The following is a 21,349-nucleotide window of genomic DNA, read 5'->3' as shown; positions in this document are numbered from 1 at the left end:
TCATAAGAGAAATGGTTCTGTTATGGTTACACATATTTGTAGGTTTACATTAGGAAATATTCAGGTTATGGTTAGCATACAATCGTAAAGGTTGTGGTAACCTAGGGTTATTTATTTTATTTGCCTGATTCATGCTTTGTGTTGCGTGCCGGTCTCACACACCGGAAAATGGCTGATCTACAAGCTCACAAAGCTTGTAGATATCTACAAGTGCTACGATGTGTTGTGAGCTTGTAGATGTAGCCTAGATCTACATTACTATTTTCCAGCTACTTTCCAGCTACTGTATTGTCCGCTATTTTCGATGCTGACCTAAATTGTGATGTCCTCAAGTATAGCAATACAAACGTGTGTGTGTGTGTGTGTGTGTGTGCATGCGTGTGTGCACATGTGTGAGTAAGTTGGTTTACAGTTTAATGGCTTCTGACTGCGAGGAATTTGTCCTGCCTGACCATTGTTTCTGTCACACCATGAGTTCATGACAGATATACAAATAAATGCAAGTGGGGTTTTTTCTCTGCTGAATAAATGTCATCAGATGCAAATGGCCACGCTGATAAAGACTAATGCACATATTACTGCCCAACTCATTCTCCAAATTGGCTGTTATAGATTTTCCCTCAGTGTACAGAGCAAATTTAAATTCTCTCTGTACATGGGTTCTGTGTGTACTCACATGTATGTGTGTTTGTACGTGTGTGTGTGTGTGTGTGTGCCTGTGTTTTTGTGTATGTACTGTAGTACAGCATGCATGCACGCACACAGACAGCGGTTTAGTATCTCACATCCCCTTACTGCGGCGTTCTATGTCACTTCACCCAGTGAGAGACATCAGCTTAATGCCCCCAGAGCATTACAGATTCATATACAGCAGTGTCTTTTGTTTTTGCACGTTTGCAACATTCTACACACGTATGGCTCTCTGTTAAACGCCATAAACGCCTCTAACCCTCTCTCACTGCCGTGTTTTTCTCTCTCTCTCTCTCTCTCTCTCGCTCTCTCTCTCAACAGTTTGCTCCCAGTTCTCCCGCGGAGTGTACGCCATCTTCGGCTTCTACGACAAGAAGTCAATGAACACGCTGACCTCCTTCTGCGGCGCCCTGCACACCTCCTTCGTCACGCCCAGTTACCCCACGGATAACGAGGTGCAGTTTGTCATCCAGATGCGACCCGCCCTGCGGGGTGCCGTGCTCAGCCTGCTCTCCCACTACAAGTGGCAGAAGTTTGTCTACCTCTACGACACCGACCGAGGTAGGTGACCGCTCAGTCGCGGGCCCCGGTTTGCGGGATTTATTTAGTTTTTTACGGCTTCAATTAACAAGAAAAGGTCCCCCCGGAGAGTGTTATGGGAGCCTAATAATAGCATCCAGCAGACCGCAAGAGGATGAGTTCACATGAATATTTATTGGAAGGCGTCCGGGAAGTTGGATAGACTCTTATTTAATGCTAAAAGTTTGGTATAAGTTTGAAATGTATTACATTTATTACATGGAGTGCAGACGCCGTCTGTGAAACTGGAAATAATTAGACTTTAGGGCCTCTGAAATTGCACACCTTGCGAGATATATAACCTTTAAAAGTGTTGTAACAGTAATGCTTCGGTTAATCTCCTGTTTAATCAGGGTGTTCATATTGGCCCGTCTCTCCTATGAAATGAGAGGTATATGCTCACAGCTGCCGCTGCTCTAAAATGGTTTCCTCAGAAAATCCCAGTCTCGTGCCGGTGGGGTTTGCTCATTGTGTCTCTTCAATAAAGGTTTTGCACAGTTCCCAGATTGCACGGCTTGGTCGAACAATAGACGAGGGGTTTAATGTGGCGTCGTAGGCCTGTTTGACACATTGTCAACATGGTCATGCGATCGGCGCTGCAATTTCGAATGTCAAGACGAGGAAATTAGCTCAATTATCGCACAATGGAATAATCGCACGCCCACCCCTATACTGTAGCTCTGAATTAGGATAAAGAGCACCTCGGCGTTAATGAACGGAGGGTGACAGACGGCCACATTGTGCCTCGTTTCTTTGAGAAGCAACGATTGTGAGGACGCCAAATGAAGTGTGTCCATTCCATGGCCATGTTGAACAGAGCAGCTCAATGGTTCTTGTGTTTATTCGCTTATCATTAAGGTCCTGACCTGAAGGTAAGCAACCTGCCTCTTCTGCACTAGACGCTGTTCTCTGACTGGGTCTTATTTTCTGAACCCTTTCCAATGTAGCCCTCTATTCTCTCTCTCTGTGGGTGGATATAAAGTGTGCTTTAGTGCCAGAGTCCCGGTGTCTCGGGACCCCCCCGGGCCTCTACAGGGTCCGCTTGGTTCTGAGAGCCTTAATCCTCCATGCAGCCTGCAGATAATGTGTGCTTAATTAGGGTCAGTCTGAGTGGAGCCCTCGCTGCAATCCCCCCCGCGGTCCCTAGCAACCAGCACGTCCTTCAGCACTGACCCACCGCCACCCAGCAACCACCAGATCCCACCCAGCAACCACCAGATCCCCACCCAGCAACCACCAGATCCCCACCCAGCAACCACCAGATCCCACCCAGGGGCTCTGCTGTCTCCTGACCCACCGCCACCCAGCAACCACCAGATCCCCACCCAGGGGGTCTGCTGTCTCCTGACCCACCGCCACCCAGCAACCACCAGATCCCCACCCAGGGGCTCTGCTGTCTCCTGCCGTCCATCCATCTCTCTGTCTGTCCCTGTCCAGGCCAGTCTAAAAGCACAGCCAAGGAAAGGAAAATATATTTTCCAGAAAGCTGATCAATAATAGTGAAAATAGCCGATCTACAATGCAATCACATGTCGACACATTGTGAGCTTGTATTTGATATATGCCGGCCGTATAGGTGGCTATTCGTAATGTACGCTACTTTTCTCTTTCCTAAAAAGACATCGTGGTCAAATCAAAAGTAGTGAAATGTGAAACTGTGAAAGTCCACTTCCGTATATCTGAAAGTACAAATACTTAAGTGAAGTGCAGATCGCTCAAAATATACTCACAGTAAGCGCACTGGGAACGGGTCTTAAATTACAGACATGCTGTCCTTGCCAGCGAGAGAGGGTGATGGAGCGACACGGGTGGATGCAGAAAATGGAGGAAAAGGAAAAAGAATGAGACAGGACAAAGCAAAGGAAAGAAAAATGGAGCTGGGAAAAATAAACATTTAATGACTAAATCACAGTGTTGGCGGTCCCAGCTATGATTGACCGGCCTCTCTCCACCTCTGCTCTAGCCACGTGCCAAACAGTGGTGGACGGTGCCAAAGTGCATTTACTTGAGTACTGTGCTTAAAGTATATCCTGTGATTATCCGTAACCTACTGTACTATTTACATTTTGGATTATTGTGACTTTCACTCCTACATTTCAAAGATAAATAGTATTGTACTTTTGACGCCACTATATTTCTAGAAAGGGAAAAGGTACATTATGAATGAGCCATGTATGCCTTATTTCAAATTATAGTGGAATATACTGGAATATGTATACTTTTACTCAAGTACTGGGGTTGAGTACATTGTCCACCACTGGTGCCAACCCCCACCCTCCCCCCTCTCTCTCTTTCTCTCTCTCTCTGTCTGTACCGCCATGGTGTTGTAATACGATCGCTTATTAGTGGGAGGACATTGGCCCCAAGAGGGGATTAAAGTTGTTTATCGATGCACTCCATCCAACAACTTTGCGGGTGCAGGCGGGGGACTGTTGACACTTGGCTCATCAAGTAGACAGATGTGTCACGGACACTGTACTTCTGTTATGAGGTGGCCCGGGTCCCCTGGACATTAAGGACAACAGCAGGTGAGACGACAAGGGGTTGGGGGCGGATTCAAGGATTTTTCCAGTGAAGTGCGAGAAGATTTGTGGGGTGGGTGCCTGACGGCAATTTTCAGCCAGTGATTTAAAAGGTAATTTATTTATTTTTTTCCCTCCCTTTTTTGGGTGGTGGGGGGCTTTGTGCAATCGTGCACATGCTTTGAGTCACCTTGAGAATGGGCAGAAAGAACATAATTCTCTGGCATTCCGTTGAGGCACTGTTCTGTGCTTTTGCTGGTACAGTTGTTTGTCAAACAAAAGTATATTAATATGCAGCAGTGGTTTTCAACCCTTTTCATATCAAGGTCCATTATTTATTCGGCATTTGAGCACATGGATGGTTATCGTTGGATAAGATTTTGCCATCAAGTCCATGCTGTATTGGTACCATAGGAGAGATAATGAGTTATCAAATAACAATGTGTAGACGTATTGTAAATTAAGTAATACAGATGTTTATCAACCATTTTACACTCTTCATTCAAGATTTCCATTTGGTTACCAAGTCTCCATCATTTAGTAGAATCACCAACCACTGGTGGTTCCCGGACCACCAGTGTCACCTACAGCAGTGACTCCCAACCTGTGGACCGTGAGGATATTGCAAGTGGATACCCAAATAATTTGATTTTATTGATAATTTAAACATAGTCAAACAAGTCCAGGTATTTTTTCTTTAAAACCTAGAAGAATGAGTTTTCATTGTGATGCCGACAAATAACTTAAAGGATACTATATTGATTCCATTGGGGGGCTCGGTAGTGCTGTCGCCTCACAGCTAGAAGTTCCTGGGTTCGGTTCCTGCTGGGGACGCTGTGGGTGCTAAGGGGCGTGTTCCCTCCTCAGCGTCATCAGTGCCCATGCCCGAGGCGGGGTTGGCGAAAGGGCCTTTCTGTGTGGAGTTTGCATGTTCTCCCCGTGTTCCCTAGGGTAGGTACTAGGTAGCCTCACAAAAAACATGCAGTAGTCCTGGTCTCTAAACTACCTCCCCCTGGCCGGCCAACCAGTCAGTCAGAAAGAAACTGGTCGGAATAACGTGTTCCTTCCACTCGCTACGTCCGGCCGGGGAAACTCCCCCCTGTCAAGTGAAAAGATGCAGCTTGGACTCCTCATACATAGAAGGAAGCATGAGGTCAGTCCGCTGCTTCCCCAGGTAGGCAGAATAGAAGGAAGCATGAGGTCAGTCCGCTGCCCCCCCAGGTTGGCAGAGGAAGCGCCCAGGATTACACTAGATAATTGATACTGGGTGAAAAAATGCGTTGCAAAATTGTGGGATAAAAAATTAATAAATGTTGGTTCCATCAAACCACCAAACAGAACACCATCGATCGATTGATTGATCATATCCTATATATTAAAATGGATTGATCATATCCTATATATTAAAATCGATTGATCATATCATAGGCTTAAGGGAGGACAGGCTGGACCTCTGTCATTATGACTATGAAAGGGGGCATGCCCATAATATGGGCATGCCCCCCCATGGGCATTCCTGATGACATCAGGGATCTCCGTATATGGATTTAAAGGGACAATGCGAACTGACGTCTTAATATGGGCATATCGATCCGATCGGTGGTGTGAGGTTGAAAACTCTGAAAATGCACGTGGCCCACCCATCTGACCACCAGCGAACACTTTGTTAATTTTCAAATGGGATCTGATCCAGCAATGTTTGGGAACCACTGAGAAACCCTACTCGATAATGGAAATGGATTTATACTGCCCGTTCAAGGCTCAGACTAATGGTACTCTAATTAGCCAATGTTGACTGCTGGGCAGACTGGCTCTCTGACCTGAAGGCCAACGGAATACTTTCAAATTGAAATGACAAAGTTCAATAAAGCCATCAATATGTTTTTATCATGATGTCCTCTGCAAGTAGTTACAGGTTGCTGATAGTTATTTGCAGTAATGGACCAAGTACTCCAGAGATGTTCTGAGCTTGTAGACTGACTATTTTCACTATATTCAAAATGGGCTTGAACTGGGCTTGAACTTTTCCAGTTTCTAGAAAAGTACTAGTGGAGTCAAAAGTATACAATATTTTTCTTTGAAATCTTAGTATTTTCTCTGCTTCTTTCATTGTGTCGGATGAATAAACAAGAGCAAAGTCTTCGGCCGTAGGTCCCACTGCAATTTATTGCTTTCTCGAGTGCCTCTGCCATTTTAATTCGCATATGCTCTATAAAAGCACCGATGCACACAACCCTAGAAGCAAATGAGCAATTATTCCCCAAACCCTGCTGTTTGGGAGAAAAATATTATTTTAAATATTGTTCTACAGAAAACCAATCAAAGTAGCTCACTTCCACCGGAGGGTTTCATTCAGTCAATAAAACAGATTAATTACAACCATGCTGCGCATGCGTCTTCCTTATTGAACCAAAATAAAAAAAGGAAAATTGGTGAGGGGAAAAAAGCTTTTAGCCCGGCAGTGTTTTTCGTCGGAGAGAGATGTTCCAGCTACGCCTTTGATGTATTAGAGGGAAATGGAGGGAAATTTGTGAACTAAATACCGGTTTGAGAGTGCTGTTTGAAAGCAGTGGTGATGAGCATGGTGCCAGTGGGATCAAGTGGAGTCATATTGAAGAGACACACTTTAGAAGCATTCTTGAATACTTCTTGTTAAGTCATTGTATGTGTGACCTGCTCAACTAAACCATTGATGATAAGCACTCTCAGAAAATGGAGATTCTTATCTATCTAACTCTGTCGATTTATAGAATTATAGTATGGGTGTTTTCACCTCCAGAATTATATTCTTCGAAATACGTGGAATTACAGATCCAATAGCCTCCAAACTGAGCAAAATGTCCTTGAACTTGCATAACTGCATAACTGCATAACCCGTCATCTTTCAGGAGAGATGACGGGTCCCGGCACTGGCCTGCTCAGAGAAGAAGCACAACGGTCCTTTCCACATAGACACTACTGCTGTCCACTCAAATTACTCTCCAAGCATGACCCCCGGCTAGCCGGGAAAAACGGACAGTCCTTCGTTACAGCTCCTACCTCAGCAAACGCTATTATTTCTTTTATTTTTTTTTGTCAATTCTTCACTCTTGCAAAAAGTGAATAATATTATCCTTTGGTTTAGCTCTGGTTTAGCTCTCGGACGCAGAAGAAAGAATCCCTCTTGTAAAGCGGCTGCATGGCATGGGGCCGTGCGGGCTTGAAGTGAGATGGATTTTTGCCCTTTTTGTTCTGCCGGTCAGGTTTGGGCAGATAATTGCCAGGCCTGTGCAGCAGAGACTGATGATTACACGCTTTATTGTATCTCCCAGGCACAATCAACCCTGATTCAGCAATCTCACCTCCACTTGATTTATGAGTCGGTGTGTATGAGTCTCTATCTCTCTCTCCCTCTCTCTCTCTCTAATGCTGACACACATGTCCTCTTTTTCCTTCACCCTCTCCTGTTTCCAATCCCAATCTTTTGTGAATCATCGGGCCCAGCCGCCCAGTAAGTTGAAAATCTCAACTCACGGCCCACCCATCTGCATGGCCACTTAACAGTCAAGTGGTCAGACTCTGTGGGCCTGTGCATTTTCAGAGTATATTTGTTTTAATGATCAATCAATCGGACACCAGCGGTGTCCTCCTTGGCAGCAGCAGTGCTCCGCAGTAGAGAAGACATTATAATGTATTATTCCATTAGTCTTACTGACAACAACACAAAAACAGATTCCTCACTGGGGAAACATGTAGCACTACAGTAATATTACTGTCTGTTTTGTCTGTCTGTCTCTCTCTAGAGGGATTTATTTGTCACTCACTCATACAGGTACAATATCTGGGATGTTAAATATACGATTTGTATGATAAAATAACTGTTAAACTATTTATCTCATGTGCCCTTGTACTGCTCTCTCTGTGTGTGTGTGTGTGTGTGTGTGTGTGTGTGTGTGTGTGTGTGTGTGTGTGTGTGTGTGTGTGTGTGTGTGTGTGTGTGTGTGTGTGTGTGTGTGTGTGTGTGTGTGTGTGTGTGTGTGTGTGTGTGTGTGTGTGTGTGTGTGTGTGTGTGTGTGTGTGTGTGTGTGTGTGTGTGTGTGTGTGTGTGTGTGAGAGAGAATGAGGTGCTCAGAGAGCAGGCCTGACAGTCGTCTCTTTCCTGAAGCCTTGAGGCCCACTCTCATTTTCCATTGACATTTTGGTAAATGGCAATTTTGGGGGAGAGCAATCCCACTGACATTTTGTTGGTGAGACCCAGAGCTGGCATCCATTTAGGTCTGTTGTGAGACGTGGCGATTTAAGCCTGTCTGGAATTATCGACGCGGCCTCCATCCTGTGTCACTTGATGGAGGCGGTGACAAATTAAGAACAATGCCCGGGCCCGCTGCCATCTCCTTCCAACATATCGGCTAACAATCAATATTGTGAATGGGATACAGTTAGGAGGAAAATGAGCCTCACAGCACCAGCGGCTATAACAACAACACTGTTTTCTTTTATCGTTCAACTGCTGGACTGTTGTTGTTACTGCCTTTTGACATAGTATCCAATGCAATACCCCCATTACCAGGGGTCGTCAATATGTCCGTGCAATGTGTCCGTGGCAAAGACTTGGTCTTGTCCGTGGCAAATGTTCGATTTTCTTTTTTACACTCCATTGTAATGATATTATTTGATCATGAATGTCAAGTCCCCAGGTTTTTCCAGAATATGTATGAGAGTTATTTACCATGACACCATGGCATATTAGGAGTCCAATATAGTACTAGTGGTTCTCAAATGTTTTATTTACAAGGACCCCCTTAACTCTGAGAGTGTTCACATGGAACCAAATGGACCCGTAAGGTTCCATTTGTACACTCTCAGAGTTACAGAGCTGTTATGGTCATTCAGGGCTATCTCTGTATGCGTTTCTGGTAATATTATTGCCCACGCACTTTGTATGTCTGTGGAAAAGAAATGTTTTGACAGAAATGTCCACCATAAACAAGGCAGCAGGGCGATGACCCCTGCCCATTACAAGCACTTCAGCTCAGAATGGCACGTGCCTACACCCGTTACAGCACCTCAAATGTAGGCTTGTCACGATCGTGGCATTTTAGTTGGCGGTGATATGTCACGATTAACGTTTAAATAGTTTTTCCCGTTAATTTTTATGCCTCATTTAAGCATGAGCACAATTTTAATTAGTATACACATACACATTATGAGGACGTGTAATTTATTGCCGTTGAACATATGACATTCATAACTTGAACAAAATAAAAAATGTACTATGGCTAAAACGGATCATATATCCTTGTCAGCCAGTCCCTCTCCTCACTAGTTAGGTAGATCCTGGTCAAAGAACACAATTTTTCTACTTTTTATATTTATTATCTTGTAAATTAATGCCCTACTTCATCGAACAACAACAGTAGTAGGCCTATCACGCAAAAGTAGCCAAAATAGCCCAACTTTACAGCAGCACGTCGTAATGTGACGTGTGAGGTTGGCTTTGTAAACATTGAGCCGATGAAAAATATTAAGAGCTTGTGACTAAAAATATATATTTTCCATATTCTGAAAAGTAAGGGTTTTGGGACACCACCAGGCAGGGCTGGACTGGCAAATGGTAAATGGTAAATGGTGCATTTATATAGCGCCTTTATCCAAGGCGCTTTACAGAGATTGTGCATTACATTCACCCATTCATACACCGATGGCAGCGGAAACCATGCAAGGCACCAACTAGCACATCGGGAGCAATTAGGGGTTCAGTGTCTTTCTCAAGGACACTTCGACAGTAACTCTGGGGGAGCCCGGGTTCGAACTGGCAACCTTACGGTTACCATCCAGGCACTCTACCCCTGAGCCACCGCCGCCCCACTGGCCACAGGTCGTACCGGGCATATTCCCGGTGGACAGGCAGGCAGGCCAATAGACGGCAGGCCACCAGGAAAGGTCCGGGCGTGCTGCCATTCTGCCAGTGCCATCATGATAATTTCCACTGTACCTGTTTGAGTTACAAATAAACCCTCTACAAAGGGTTGTGTAGTTGTCTGTTGGTTTGTATCATTTATGTTGTTCTGTAAAAGTGGTGGTATTATGGCTTGTTTGTTTGTGTGTGCCTCGACGGAGCGGGCGGTAGAGTTTCTGCTATCTGCACGCTGGTTGTGGTGGGCCGGTCTGGGCCAAATTCACGCGAAAATGAACCCTGCCACCAGGGACAATATTGACCTTATCTGTGTGCAACAAGATGATGTCATTAGAACACCTTAAAACCTATGGTTTCTATATGGCCTCTATACTAGTATATTTTGTTTTCTGTTATTGTGGAGAAAGCCTTCGCTGAATACAGTAGGACCATAAGATGGTCAAAGGAGTGCCAGTCAAATGGTGTAAAATAATGTGGTGTGTGGTGAGTTTGTAGATCTGCTATGAAATTAAATAAAAAGAAGAAGAAAGAAGTGAAGCGTATTTAACCCATTTTGGGCGGGAACCCCTTTTGGTGTTAGCATTATGTTATGCTTTAGCTATTGAAAAATAGCAGATCTACAAGCTCATAGCGCGTCACTCGGTGGCGCGCTATGAGCTTGTAGGTCTGCTATTTTTTGAAAAATCAAAGAACCACTGACATAGAAACATAGCTTTTTCAGAAAACTGTCAGGGTGTAGAAGACATTTTTAGAATCTGAACTCATGTAAAAATGGGTTAAACATCATAACAACACAGATCTTGTATAGGGGGTCCCTGCATAAACTCTGATGGCTGGGGGTGGTAGCCTACACTGTCGGGTCTCGGCAGTAGTGTCTTTCTTGAGACAACTTGTTAAAAACAGGAAAGCATCTGTATCATTTTAGATTTTTGTGCGTTGGCTATTCAAAAATAGCAGATATACAAGCTCACACCGCGGCACGAAGTGACACCCTGTGAGCCTATTGTTTTACATGTTTCATACAAATCTTTAAAGTGTGAGAGCTACTGATTTACAAGGCATTTGTAGAATCTGCCTCAGGTTCTTGAAAACATTTCTGAATCACTGCTTTAATAGGAACATCTGTGCGCTGTGGAGCCGGTATGGCAGTTAGCTGCTCTATCAGAAGCATCTCTCGGTAGCATCTTCCACTCACACAAGTCAACATTCTGAATGAACTGACTGGCACAGAGTTGATTGAACAGACTTATCTGCCGTTGATAAAGCGGTTCCACTAAGCGATTCTGACACAGTGACAGTTATGGGAACATTGCGTTGCCAAAGAAAAGGGCTGGGCAGCAAAATCCAATCTGAAATGTTCAATTCCTACGTGTTAGACTTGCATATATACTCTTATATACGTGTGCGTATTATATTGTGAATGATTTGTATATCGTTGCTGTCTCCCATTCAAACTTTCTTTTGTCTCCCATTCAACCTTTTTTTTTCTTTGGTGTAAATAAATGCCTACTTGATCATACTACAGCATCACACAACAGCAACAAAAGTAACAGATCTGCAAGCTGTTTTGAGCTTGTGGATCTGCTACTTTTTTATTTGAATCCTGAACAGTTTAAGCCATAAGGTTTAGGGTTCCACGCAACAGATATGATATTCCACTGGTTCTCAAAGTGCAGTCTGGGACCCCCAGGGATCTTTGAGGGGGTTCCAGGCGTTCCCCAGCAGCATGTGTTTTGGCTATGGAATATTAACCTGTTTTAACCACTCTAACCCTCTATGCATTGTCTATTTAGTTGTAAGAAAGAAAATTATATATTTGGAATATCTTTTAAAACATAACACAAATCTTGTAAGGGGTTCCCTGGCACAACGTATTTTCAGAGAGGGTCCGTGGGCCAATTACATCTTAATGTGAGGGTCCTTAGAAAATGTTTGTGTCAAATTAACATTTATGCCGATACTACAAATTATCTTCTGCATACTGATGAGCCATCCATATTACTTACACATCATGACAAGATGAGATTGGTTTAGAAATCCAGGGGGATAACATTTACGGGATACAGTTGATTGCATGTGCTTATTTAAATACCATGAGAGATACCATGTTCTATTTACATTCGATTAGATTTAGAGGTTATACTATTATGTTGCACTGTTCATCATTACAGTTACTATATTCAGACTTCAAAATAACCGCAATTCAGCGGTTAAAAAAAAATCACACCTGTGTGAACCGAGTGGTGCAACTCCCCTCTCTCTCCCCCCCCCCCTCCTCTCCTCTCTCTCTCTCTCTCTCTCTCTCATTAGCAGGCAACAATGCAGCACTAATACTATCTCTCTCTGTTTCTGGCAAACAGCGCCCCTACTGGTACTCAGTCATACTCGTGCTCATTAACATACATAGGTGAACACATAGGTGTACACGGACATTGCTGGTTGTAGGAGTGGTTGCACCACTAAAAAGAAACCGCAGCATTTTCCTGTGTTTATATGTAGAAATGGTAACTGTTGTTCCACAGTTATTCATTGTAATGTGTCACATCCTGCGTATTGTATTGCCTAGACAATTTTTTTAAATATTTTAATCCAAATGCTCTGGTGCATCCTGACAGTATACAATATGGCCCTTGTTACGGGGAGACGCTAATCATTTTAATACTTTTCCCATGTTCGGTAATTAAGCATAAATTGGGTTCTCGTCCCATGCCATTCAACGGACCTGCCCTCCTGCTGATGTTCTGACACGGTGGAATTGATTGGAGATGTTTAATACGTGCTGTACCTCCTCAAAGCAACAGCCTGTCTGCCTCAATGTATTTCTGTGCGTTGTGTAGGGCAGCGGCTGACTCAGGATTTAACTGGTCAAATCGGAATTGGGATTTTAATGACAAAATAGTAGGCTGCAAATGTGACGGTGCTCATGTAATTAATTGCAACAAAGCCATTGTGAATATTTGTTGAACATTTAAAAGCAATGAATCCGTTATCTCTGGACCCCCAGTTTGATATGCACTAGGCCACGGACCCTCCCCTCCCCCCCCTTATCTCTGGGACCCAAATCTACACTTTAAATTCTTCAGTGTTAATTCAACTCTGAGAGTTTACAAATACCGTCTATTTGGATCCCTGATGGTACCCGGACCCGACATGAGAACTAGTGTGTGTCATGTATCACTCCAAAAAAACGCCACTCATCCCAACTGTTTGTTGTTTGAACAAAGAAAAGCTGCCTTTCATTGTTTCAAATTCATCAAATTACTGTTTTAATTCAATTTGGAACTAACCTTGAGGCTTTTTTTTTCTGAATTGCCGTCCAGTTCCTTATAATTGTTTGTTTCTTCATTATTATAATGATCACGATGAACAGAAAATCAGCAAGCAGCCAGCTACTAGTACTGTTTTAAAATTTTGTTTTAAAATGCTATACATGCACAGCATAGACTAGTCCAAAATGTACTTGTTTCTCTGACCTTGGAAAAAAAAGAGTCAGACCTCTACACACGAGAATCCTGAGTGTTAATGTAACTCTGAGAGGGTACAATTTGTACACTCCGAGTTACAAATAACGATAAATGAACACCAAGGATTTTACTGTGTGAATCGTTGAAACAATGTTTTTGTTAAATGGCTGGGATGAGTAAAATCAAGCAGCGATCAAGGGGTTCAAAAATCCTATATGTCTCATATTTACAATTTACAATTGTACACTCTTAATCCAGAGAGATTTACAATAAGCAAGAACAACACAAGGTAATCACATCAAATGCATATAGTCATCTAGGATCATAAGTAAACTATAGAAGCTATCATCCGTCTAACAGTAGAATATCTGTACATCGAATGCTATAGAATATAATATTGCACATATAAGCACATAATGTACAGAAATAGAACTTGGACTTTACTCATCTGATGTCAAAGTCTGTCCGTTAAAATGTGCGCGCCATAGGTCAGTGACAATCATGATCTACCAAAAGTGCATTTAAAAGCAATTCCAAGGGCTCGAGCATCGGTGGATGGGCCACGTTAATTAATTCCACATAATTGACTGTCGGGACCCTGGCTGGTCAGGCCCTTTAGCAGACGAGATGAATGCAGGCTGGCGTGGTTGGCAGGACGAGGAGGCGACGGGGCCAAGAGGCTGGCGTTACGCGATGATTAGAACATACCGTTAGCCTCATCTCTCCTGCAGGAGCGTCTGCCAAGACAACAGACTGAAGGGGAGATGAGAGGAGAGGAGCGGAGCGGCTCCCAAGCAGACTCAGATCAGTGGCTCAAAGTCAGATGTTTTATGTGAGTGAATGTAACATATAGTACTTGCTTTTACTGAAGTATTCCATGCTTTGTTAAAAAACGTATTAAGTAGGCTAAGTATTAGTAAAAGTAAAATTACAAGGTCCAAAAAATTGCAATAATTGTGCTAGCGTTTTTACAAGTTCACAACGTGTGCCATCGCAACGTGTTGTGATCTTGTAGACCTGCTATTTTCACAATTTGAAATGAGGCAAAAAAGAAAGAAAGGGTGACAGGGGTTAGTTTGAACAGAAACGAACAGGCAGAGGTGGTATAAGTATGCCTAATTTAATATTTAGAAAATGTTTCAGATGAAGAAAACTGATTTGAGTCGAATATTTTGAAAAAGTCGTGGAAGGGGAACCTTCTGAGAGCTTCATGGTCAAAGATAATCAACTTCAAAATCTCAAAATGGGTCAGAATGACCTCACAGGCCCTCAAGATTAATTCATAATATAGTTATTATTATTAGTCAAGTATAATATTTATTGTCTTTGAAATGTAATGGAGTGAAAGTATCCCAGTGAAGTATAAGCTACAGATACTTTTACTTAATTGAAATGCACCTAAAGGGACACAAAACATATATGTTGATGACGTTTAGAAGATTTAGAACACTTATCTAAAACCACAAAGACCCTCAGGAAAGTGTTCTAAATCTTCTAAATGTCATTAACATGTATGTTTTTGCCAAAAAGGTTGAAGTGTCCCTTTAAGACAATACTAAAGTAAATGTACTTAGTTACTGTCCACCCCTGGTGGAGTGGAAGCGTCCCTCTCCAGTCAGACGCAGAGGGCTAAGCTGAAGTGGACCGACTTTGCTACTTCTCCTCACAAATCCTCCTAATTGGCTGTCCAGAGATGCGTGCCTTTTTCCCTGAATCGTTAAACGTCTACCCATCAGCACACTGTTCCCCTGAATGCTGTTTGATGAGAAATCGTCTCAAACCCTTCCCTCCGTTTGACTGGTGGTCTTTCTTTCTCTCTAAACAACATACTGGATCAACCCAATGTTCGTACATGATGTACAAAAAGCACAGCGTGGTCTAATTGATGACGCAACACCAACAGGGGGGGGGGAGAGAGAGAGAGAGAGAACTCTCTTTGGTGTCTGTGGCCAATAAACCACGACTGGTTTATAGATTGTTTTTTGTAGTTGTTGGGAGAGGTGTTGGGAGAGAACTTAAGCCCATCTCATAATCCTCTCACATTTAACCACATGAATTCTAGCATCCCCTATTGAGGGCGCCAGGCATGTCATAATAGGCTGGTGGCATAAACAGCAGAGAAAGATTCAGATTGTTGTAGCATTGATCGTGAGCTTGTGCATCGGCTATTTTCGCTCTTTGATGTACAACATCGTACCGTGTAGGGTAAAGTGGTAAAAAACTAAACATAAATACCACTATTAGTACTGCTAATAATAACAAAAACCCTTATGGACATGTTTGTATGCTGGTTTCTTAGGTTAGTTTCTAGTTAGTTACTGTAGCTCCATGACAGCTTTATGTCATTCAAGCCGTGGTCTAGCTGGGCACACCCTTGGGGGATGCCAAAGATCACATGGTGAGTCCCAGCATTTTTTAATAAACAAAAATATCATAACTTGCTTTCACCCAATGTGATTTCAGTCCAACTTCATAATAAAACACTTTTTTCAAAGTGTTTTATTATCAACAATGGCAAATTGAGCTGCTATTGTATTTGTTGTGAAAGAAGTATATAGGTATTAAGTTGTCTTAAAGGTGTGTGTGTGTGTGTGTGTGTGTGTGTGTGTGTGTGTGTGTGTGTGTGTGTGTGTGTGTGTGTGTGTGTGTGTGTGTGTGTGTGTGTGTGTGTGTGTGTGTGTGTGTGTGTGTGTGTGTGTGTGTGTGTGTGTGTGTGTGTGTGTGTGTGGTCTCACCTTTGGTCAGAATGGGGGGGGGGGATACACAGGTCCCTAGTAAACTGAGATAACAGCATTATTTTCATCTCACAATACCATCTAGTAATGGTTCAATATTGTTGTATTGCTGTCTGGGGGCGTGGAGGGGTGGTATAGTGTCATGCTGGCATCACTTCCATGGGGAATATCCAGCAGAGTGCAACAGCAGCACTCTACAGCATGTCCACAATGCATTGCTCTGTATGACGTACTGTAACAAGGCCCTCAGCAGTCAAGGCTGTATTTGTCTTATATTTCGGTTTGACTTGTTGTTTTAAATTTTAGTTTAGCAGTCTTACTGTGGGATAAAAACATTGCAATCCCCATTTGACTGCCTCGTCTTTCACTAACCTCTGAAGAACCACCTGGCCGCCTTCGTCGTTTCGTTTCATGAAAATCCAAATTAAAATGGTGTGATCGTTTGTCGTCGTGTGGAAAAACAATCCAAACTGCCGATCGACAACAAGGAGCGAAGGAGGAATTAATTGTAATATAGGTTAGGTGCATGTGACGATTACCTACGCACTGCTAGCCTGGGAATACCATTTTCGGGTTTGGATTGGAAAGAAGTTAAGTCACTGGTTTGTAGTCATCGGGCCGGAACAAAACAAAGCGACACCAAAAAATCTTACAGAAACCAGATTATTATTATTGTCTCCACCAGGCCGAAGGCATGGGGAGAGAGTATGTTTTGCACTCCGTCCGTCCGTCCGTCCGTCCGTCCGTCCGTGTGTGTGTGTGTGTGTCCGTCCGTGACCAGCTAATCTCGGCCACCGTTAACCCGGGCGATGCCAAATTTTGCACACACACTCCCTGGATGCCAACGATGAACCTCTGCCCCAAACTTTCCAGAACGGCCTGTTATAGCGCCACCAGGAGGCCGCTTTGTGCAAAACAAGTTTTTGCACAGTACACCTACAGATTTTGTCCAAACATCACGCAAATTGGTACACAGTCTCTCTAGAGCCATTCAACCAAACCGGTCTTTCAGATTTCTCAGACTCCATCCTGATTGGTTAAGATTGGCTTCCAAAGTTCACAGGAGTGCTCAGTTTCAAACAAAATGCTGCAAATCATGAACACATCGCGTGATTTCCGTGAAATTGTGCACCCACATTCCCACTAGGCCGAGGACAAAATGCCACATGAACAATTTCAACTCAGCCTCAAGGTGGCGCTATAACTGGCCGAAAAGTGTTTTTACCTCTAACTGCACGGATCTGTGGATAACCTGGTGGAGACCTGTGCCCAGAAGGGCACTTTTTCTAGTTATTTATTTTTTCATTCCGGTCTAAACACCGGATCACACGGCCGATTTTGGAACACAGACCCGGCTTTCCTCCGAGGTGTAAAAGTCTGGTGGTTATACCTTACGCAGTGCAAACCTGACCCACAGGGCAGCTTGTCTGCAGTGTCATCACAGCCAATCTAATGGCACATCAGTCGCTCCCAGCTGAGACTTTTATAAACACACACACACACGCAGGTTGGCTGTGGCTTTAGTGCCGCCTGCCGCATCATCACGCCAGCAGCTTCACATGAGCCAGAGTTACGGCTGCGTCGGGAGGATAAATGGGCTCGGACACGCTGACAGGAAAGGGTAACGACAAAAAGAAACTGAGCAACGTGTGAGAAATAAGACGTCGCGGGGACCAGTATGAAGCTACTATTTTTATATTTGTCATGCCCCGGCCTATATCATCCGCTGTCATGACTCCTAGTGCCAGCGTGGCCATTTAAACTCCGACAACACTGTTAACGCGAGGCCTGTCACAAATATGACAAAATCGCCTAGTCGCGATTATCCCAAATAACTGCGATTAGGCAAAGTATTTTTTGCATACTCGTCAATTGTTTCCATGTTGAAAATTTTACATAGTATACATTTTTTCGGTAATTTGAAAAAAATAGCAGAAATAGCTGATCTACAAGCTTGCAGCACGTCAACCCGAAATAAATCATTATTATTTTATTATTTTACAATTTTATTTATACATTTTCAGGTTTAAAGACAAGACATACTTTACAAACAATCACATCACACACACATATACACACACATAAACCCTTCCCACCCCCCCATTCAAAGGAAAGAAAAATACATTTAGCACAGAAACAAAACATACACAAATTAAAATAATACTATACAATAGATCACAGTTAAGAGTTTTTTAGAAAATAAAAAATGAAATAAAAGTGTGCATACACACTTCAGCCTGTTAATGATAGGTGAGAAAAAAACGGTTGCCACATTCTGTCAAATACTTTCGTTTTAAGAGAAACTTTACCATTTGTGAAATAAAACATTATTAAACATTGTTAAATGTGTCAGTGATTCCTTTGCCCTGGGCAATTTGTGGTTACAAAGCCTAAAAGGCAAACAGAAATACAAATTGTAATGCAAAAAACACAATTAAATCGTTAATCACAATTGTTTGTGACAATTAATCGTCAACTTTAATTTGTAATCGTGACAGACCTATACCCCTCACAACCCACTTAGACAAATGTTCCTTTGTCTTTTTGTTATCTTTTTATAACCACTTAAGTCCTATACTTCATTGACCCCCGGGGGCTTTTCGTCATCCAAAAGCAGCGTGTCACACTCTGACACATTGTGAGCTTATCTGCAATGTCCTGTGTTGTGAGCTTGCGCTGTAGATGTAGTATAAAACGGATAATATATGTTTTGTAATAATCTAAATCTGAAAAGTAAGTAGTACAGTAACGACAGTTTAGTAGAACCATAAAGTATCGAAAAATGTAAACGACTCAAGTGACGTAAAAGTACCTCAAAGTTATACTTAAGCACAGTAAGTTGGTTATCCTGCTAATAGTATGAGAGTCGTCTTCTGTCACACCCTCATATCATCTCTGTTTGGTGCTGTAAAACTGTTACATTTCAGGATTAAAATAAAAAATCACACCCCTCTCTCCCCCCTCCCCTCTCTCTCTCTCTCTCTCTCTCTCTCTCTCTCTCTCTCTCTCTCTCTCATATTAGCAGGCAACAGTCTGTCAGCACTGTCTCTCTGTTTCTGCATGGCACAACAGCGCCCCTACTGGTGCTCATTAACACATACATACAATAGTGAACACATACTGTAGGTGTACACGGACATTGCTGGTTGTAGGAGTGGTTGCACCACTAAAAAAAATGCTTGTACTGTACAGTAGATCTGCTATTTTTGATTATTTTGTGTGATACTGTAGTATAATGAAGTAGGGCGTTCATTTATGAAAAAGTATATATAAAAAAAGTATATAATATAAATATAATATGCAAATATAATATGCAGTTACTGTATGAGGTTTCTTCCCAAAAGCAAGGATATTTTCTGAGTAATCTTGTGTTAAACTGATATTTTACCACATGCCCGCTGGTAGCTTCAGCAACCATGACATTGCTGTTGGGAGCACATTGCTTTTATTTTCTTTCATTATAAGGTTATACAACAGTGGTTCTCGTGTCAAGGACCCCTAAATCAATATGCTATGTATTTTGCCCAGGAACCCAAACTGAAAATATGATGTGCCAGTGAGTGAGTGACCCCCGGCCCCCTCCCACCCTCACCCCCATACAAGATTTAAGTTCTTAAAATGTTTCATGAATATTAGTAATTCGTCAAAACAAAAAGGTTTTCTTTGAACATTAGACCTACACACGCTCTTCTGAGATTGTATGTATGTATTGAAAGTTGTTCAACTGATATTGATGCAATTGTACTCGTTTCACTGGGGAGCCCTTGGGAACCCCCTCAAGGATCTTTGGTGAGGGGGGGGGGGGTCCCCAGACTACACACTGAGCACCACTGTTATACAAGGCAAAAAATGTCTGGGTGTTTTGCTTCCAGCAGCCACCATGGAGTTGATTGCTTTGATGTTGCACCATGTCACAGGGCCCGCTCAGTCAATTTGTTCAGGTCGAAGAACAACAAATGAAGAAAGGGAGAAAAAAACGGCAAAGAAAATCGTTTGTCCTTGAGTGGGAAACCTCTCCCCAATATACATAACAGTCATAGGCCTATTGTGAGTCTCGTTAGAAGTAAATATAGACCCTCTGATATTTGATTTGATGTGTTTTTCAAAAGGTATGCCAGACTTGGCTAATTTGCTATTGTAATTTGACTTGCTGTGGGTTTGTTACAGACATGTTGTACAGCGCTGCCTCCTGACTAACAACACATTTCCTCCTCCTTGAAAGGTAGCAATACCACAATGTAGAAATACTCTGTTACAAGTACTGTAATTCAAATTGTACAAAAGTGTTGGCATCAAAATATACTTAAAGTAATCATTAAATGTTCCATTTCACAAGTATTCAAAATGTACAAGCCCACGCATTGTGAGCCTGTAGATTTTCAACAGCCGCTGAAGTGGTTAATGTATGTTTTGTAATAATAATCAATATCTACAAAGTAAACCTACTAACATAATGTTTTCAAATAATTCTAGTGCAGTAAAAAAAAGTACAAAAAAAAAATATTTGCCTCTGAGATGCAGTGGAGTAGAAGTGAAAGTACTGGGAATTAGAAGTTACTTTCCACCACTGACGGTGACATTGATTTTGACCTTGACATCTAGAAGGCACTACTTCAGGGCTAATAAGCTTTAGACCTTGGAGGGAGGTTTCACTGATGGGATGAACCACGATCCGTTTAGTCCTCCTCGCTGCTTTTGGTTTTGTCCATAATCCAATGACACTTTGTTCCTTCCAAAAAAATGCAAATTAAGGCTTTGTAAAGAATTAGATACAAATTTTAACCGACTTCGATGAAAGGAGTCAATGTATCGACATTAGGTGCTTAGTTTACTTATGATCCTAGATGACTATTTTGATGCATTTGATGCAAGGCCTAAATTGTAAATTGTATGAGTCACCAAAACGTGACTTGTACTTGTGAGAGCCAAATATAAGGTACAAGGACATTTTGTGAGCATACTTTTCCTGGTCCACTTTGTTTTATGGTTAGACCAGATTTAATTAGGCCTTTTATAGGTTAGGTTTAAGTTGGGGTTATGCGTGATTTATACTGTACTTAATTAGCTGAAAATTGCCAAGCAGCGTGAGCTTGTAGATCGGCTATTTCAGGCTTCCGGGCTAGAGTTAAAAATGAAATGGCATTCATACACCGTCCTAAGGTGTAGTATATAGTCATACAAACCTACTGTGTGTGTATTGTGTGGGTGGCTGTATGTATCCAATACTAGTGTCAGAGAGAGAGAGACAGTGAGAGAAGTGTTGAGATGAAAAGCAAGCAGAGAAAGAGGGGGGGGGGGTGTGGGTGGGAAGGATTGTCACAGTGGTAAGGCACCACTCTGTCCTCCTGGATGCATGCTCGTCTAAAGATACCGCGGCCACGCTGCTTTCTGTTTGATTTGACATGCGCTGTCTTTGTGATTAGGACAAACGCTTGGCAGTAAAACTGTTTTGGTTACAGGCCC

The 21,349-nt window shown here is 42.6% G+C and overlaps 1 protein-coding gene across 2 annotated transcripts in view; it reads left to right on the top strand.

Annotated features, from left to right (window-relative positions):
• The window catches only part of gria3b (glutamate receptor, ionotropic, AMPA 3b), a gene marked incomplete at its 3' end in the record, with an annotated part of 157,070 nt that overhangs the window by 39,685 nt on the left and 96,036 nt on the right, over positions 1–21,349 (top strand). For both annotated transcript variants that reach the window (XM_083785887.1, XM_083785888.1), the window contains exon 3: positions 1,012–1,251. In XM_083785887.1, coding sequence (XP_083642013.1) covers positions 1,012–1,251 — 240 coding nt within the window. The remainder of the gene's footprint in view (positions 1–1,011; positions 1,252–21,349) is intronic.

The sequence above is a fragment of the Protomyctophum parallelum genome (genome assembly GCF_964188405.1).
Source record: "Protomyctophum parallelum genome assembly, chromosome: 16".
Taxonomy (NCBI): domain Eukaryota; kingdom Metazoa; phylum Chordata; class Actinopteri; order Myctophiformes; family Myctophidae; genus Protomyctophum; species Protomyctophum parallelum.
Note: the sequence above shows the minus strand (reverse complement) of the source record. Positions and strands in the feature narration are given on the sequence as shown.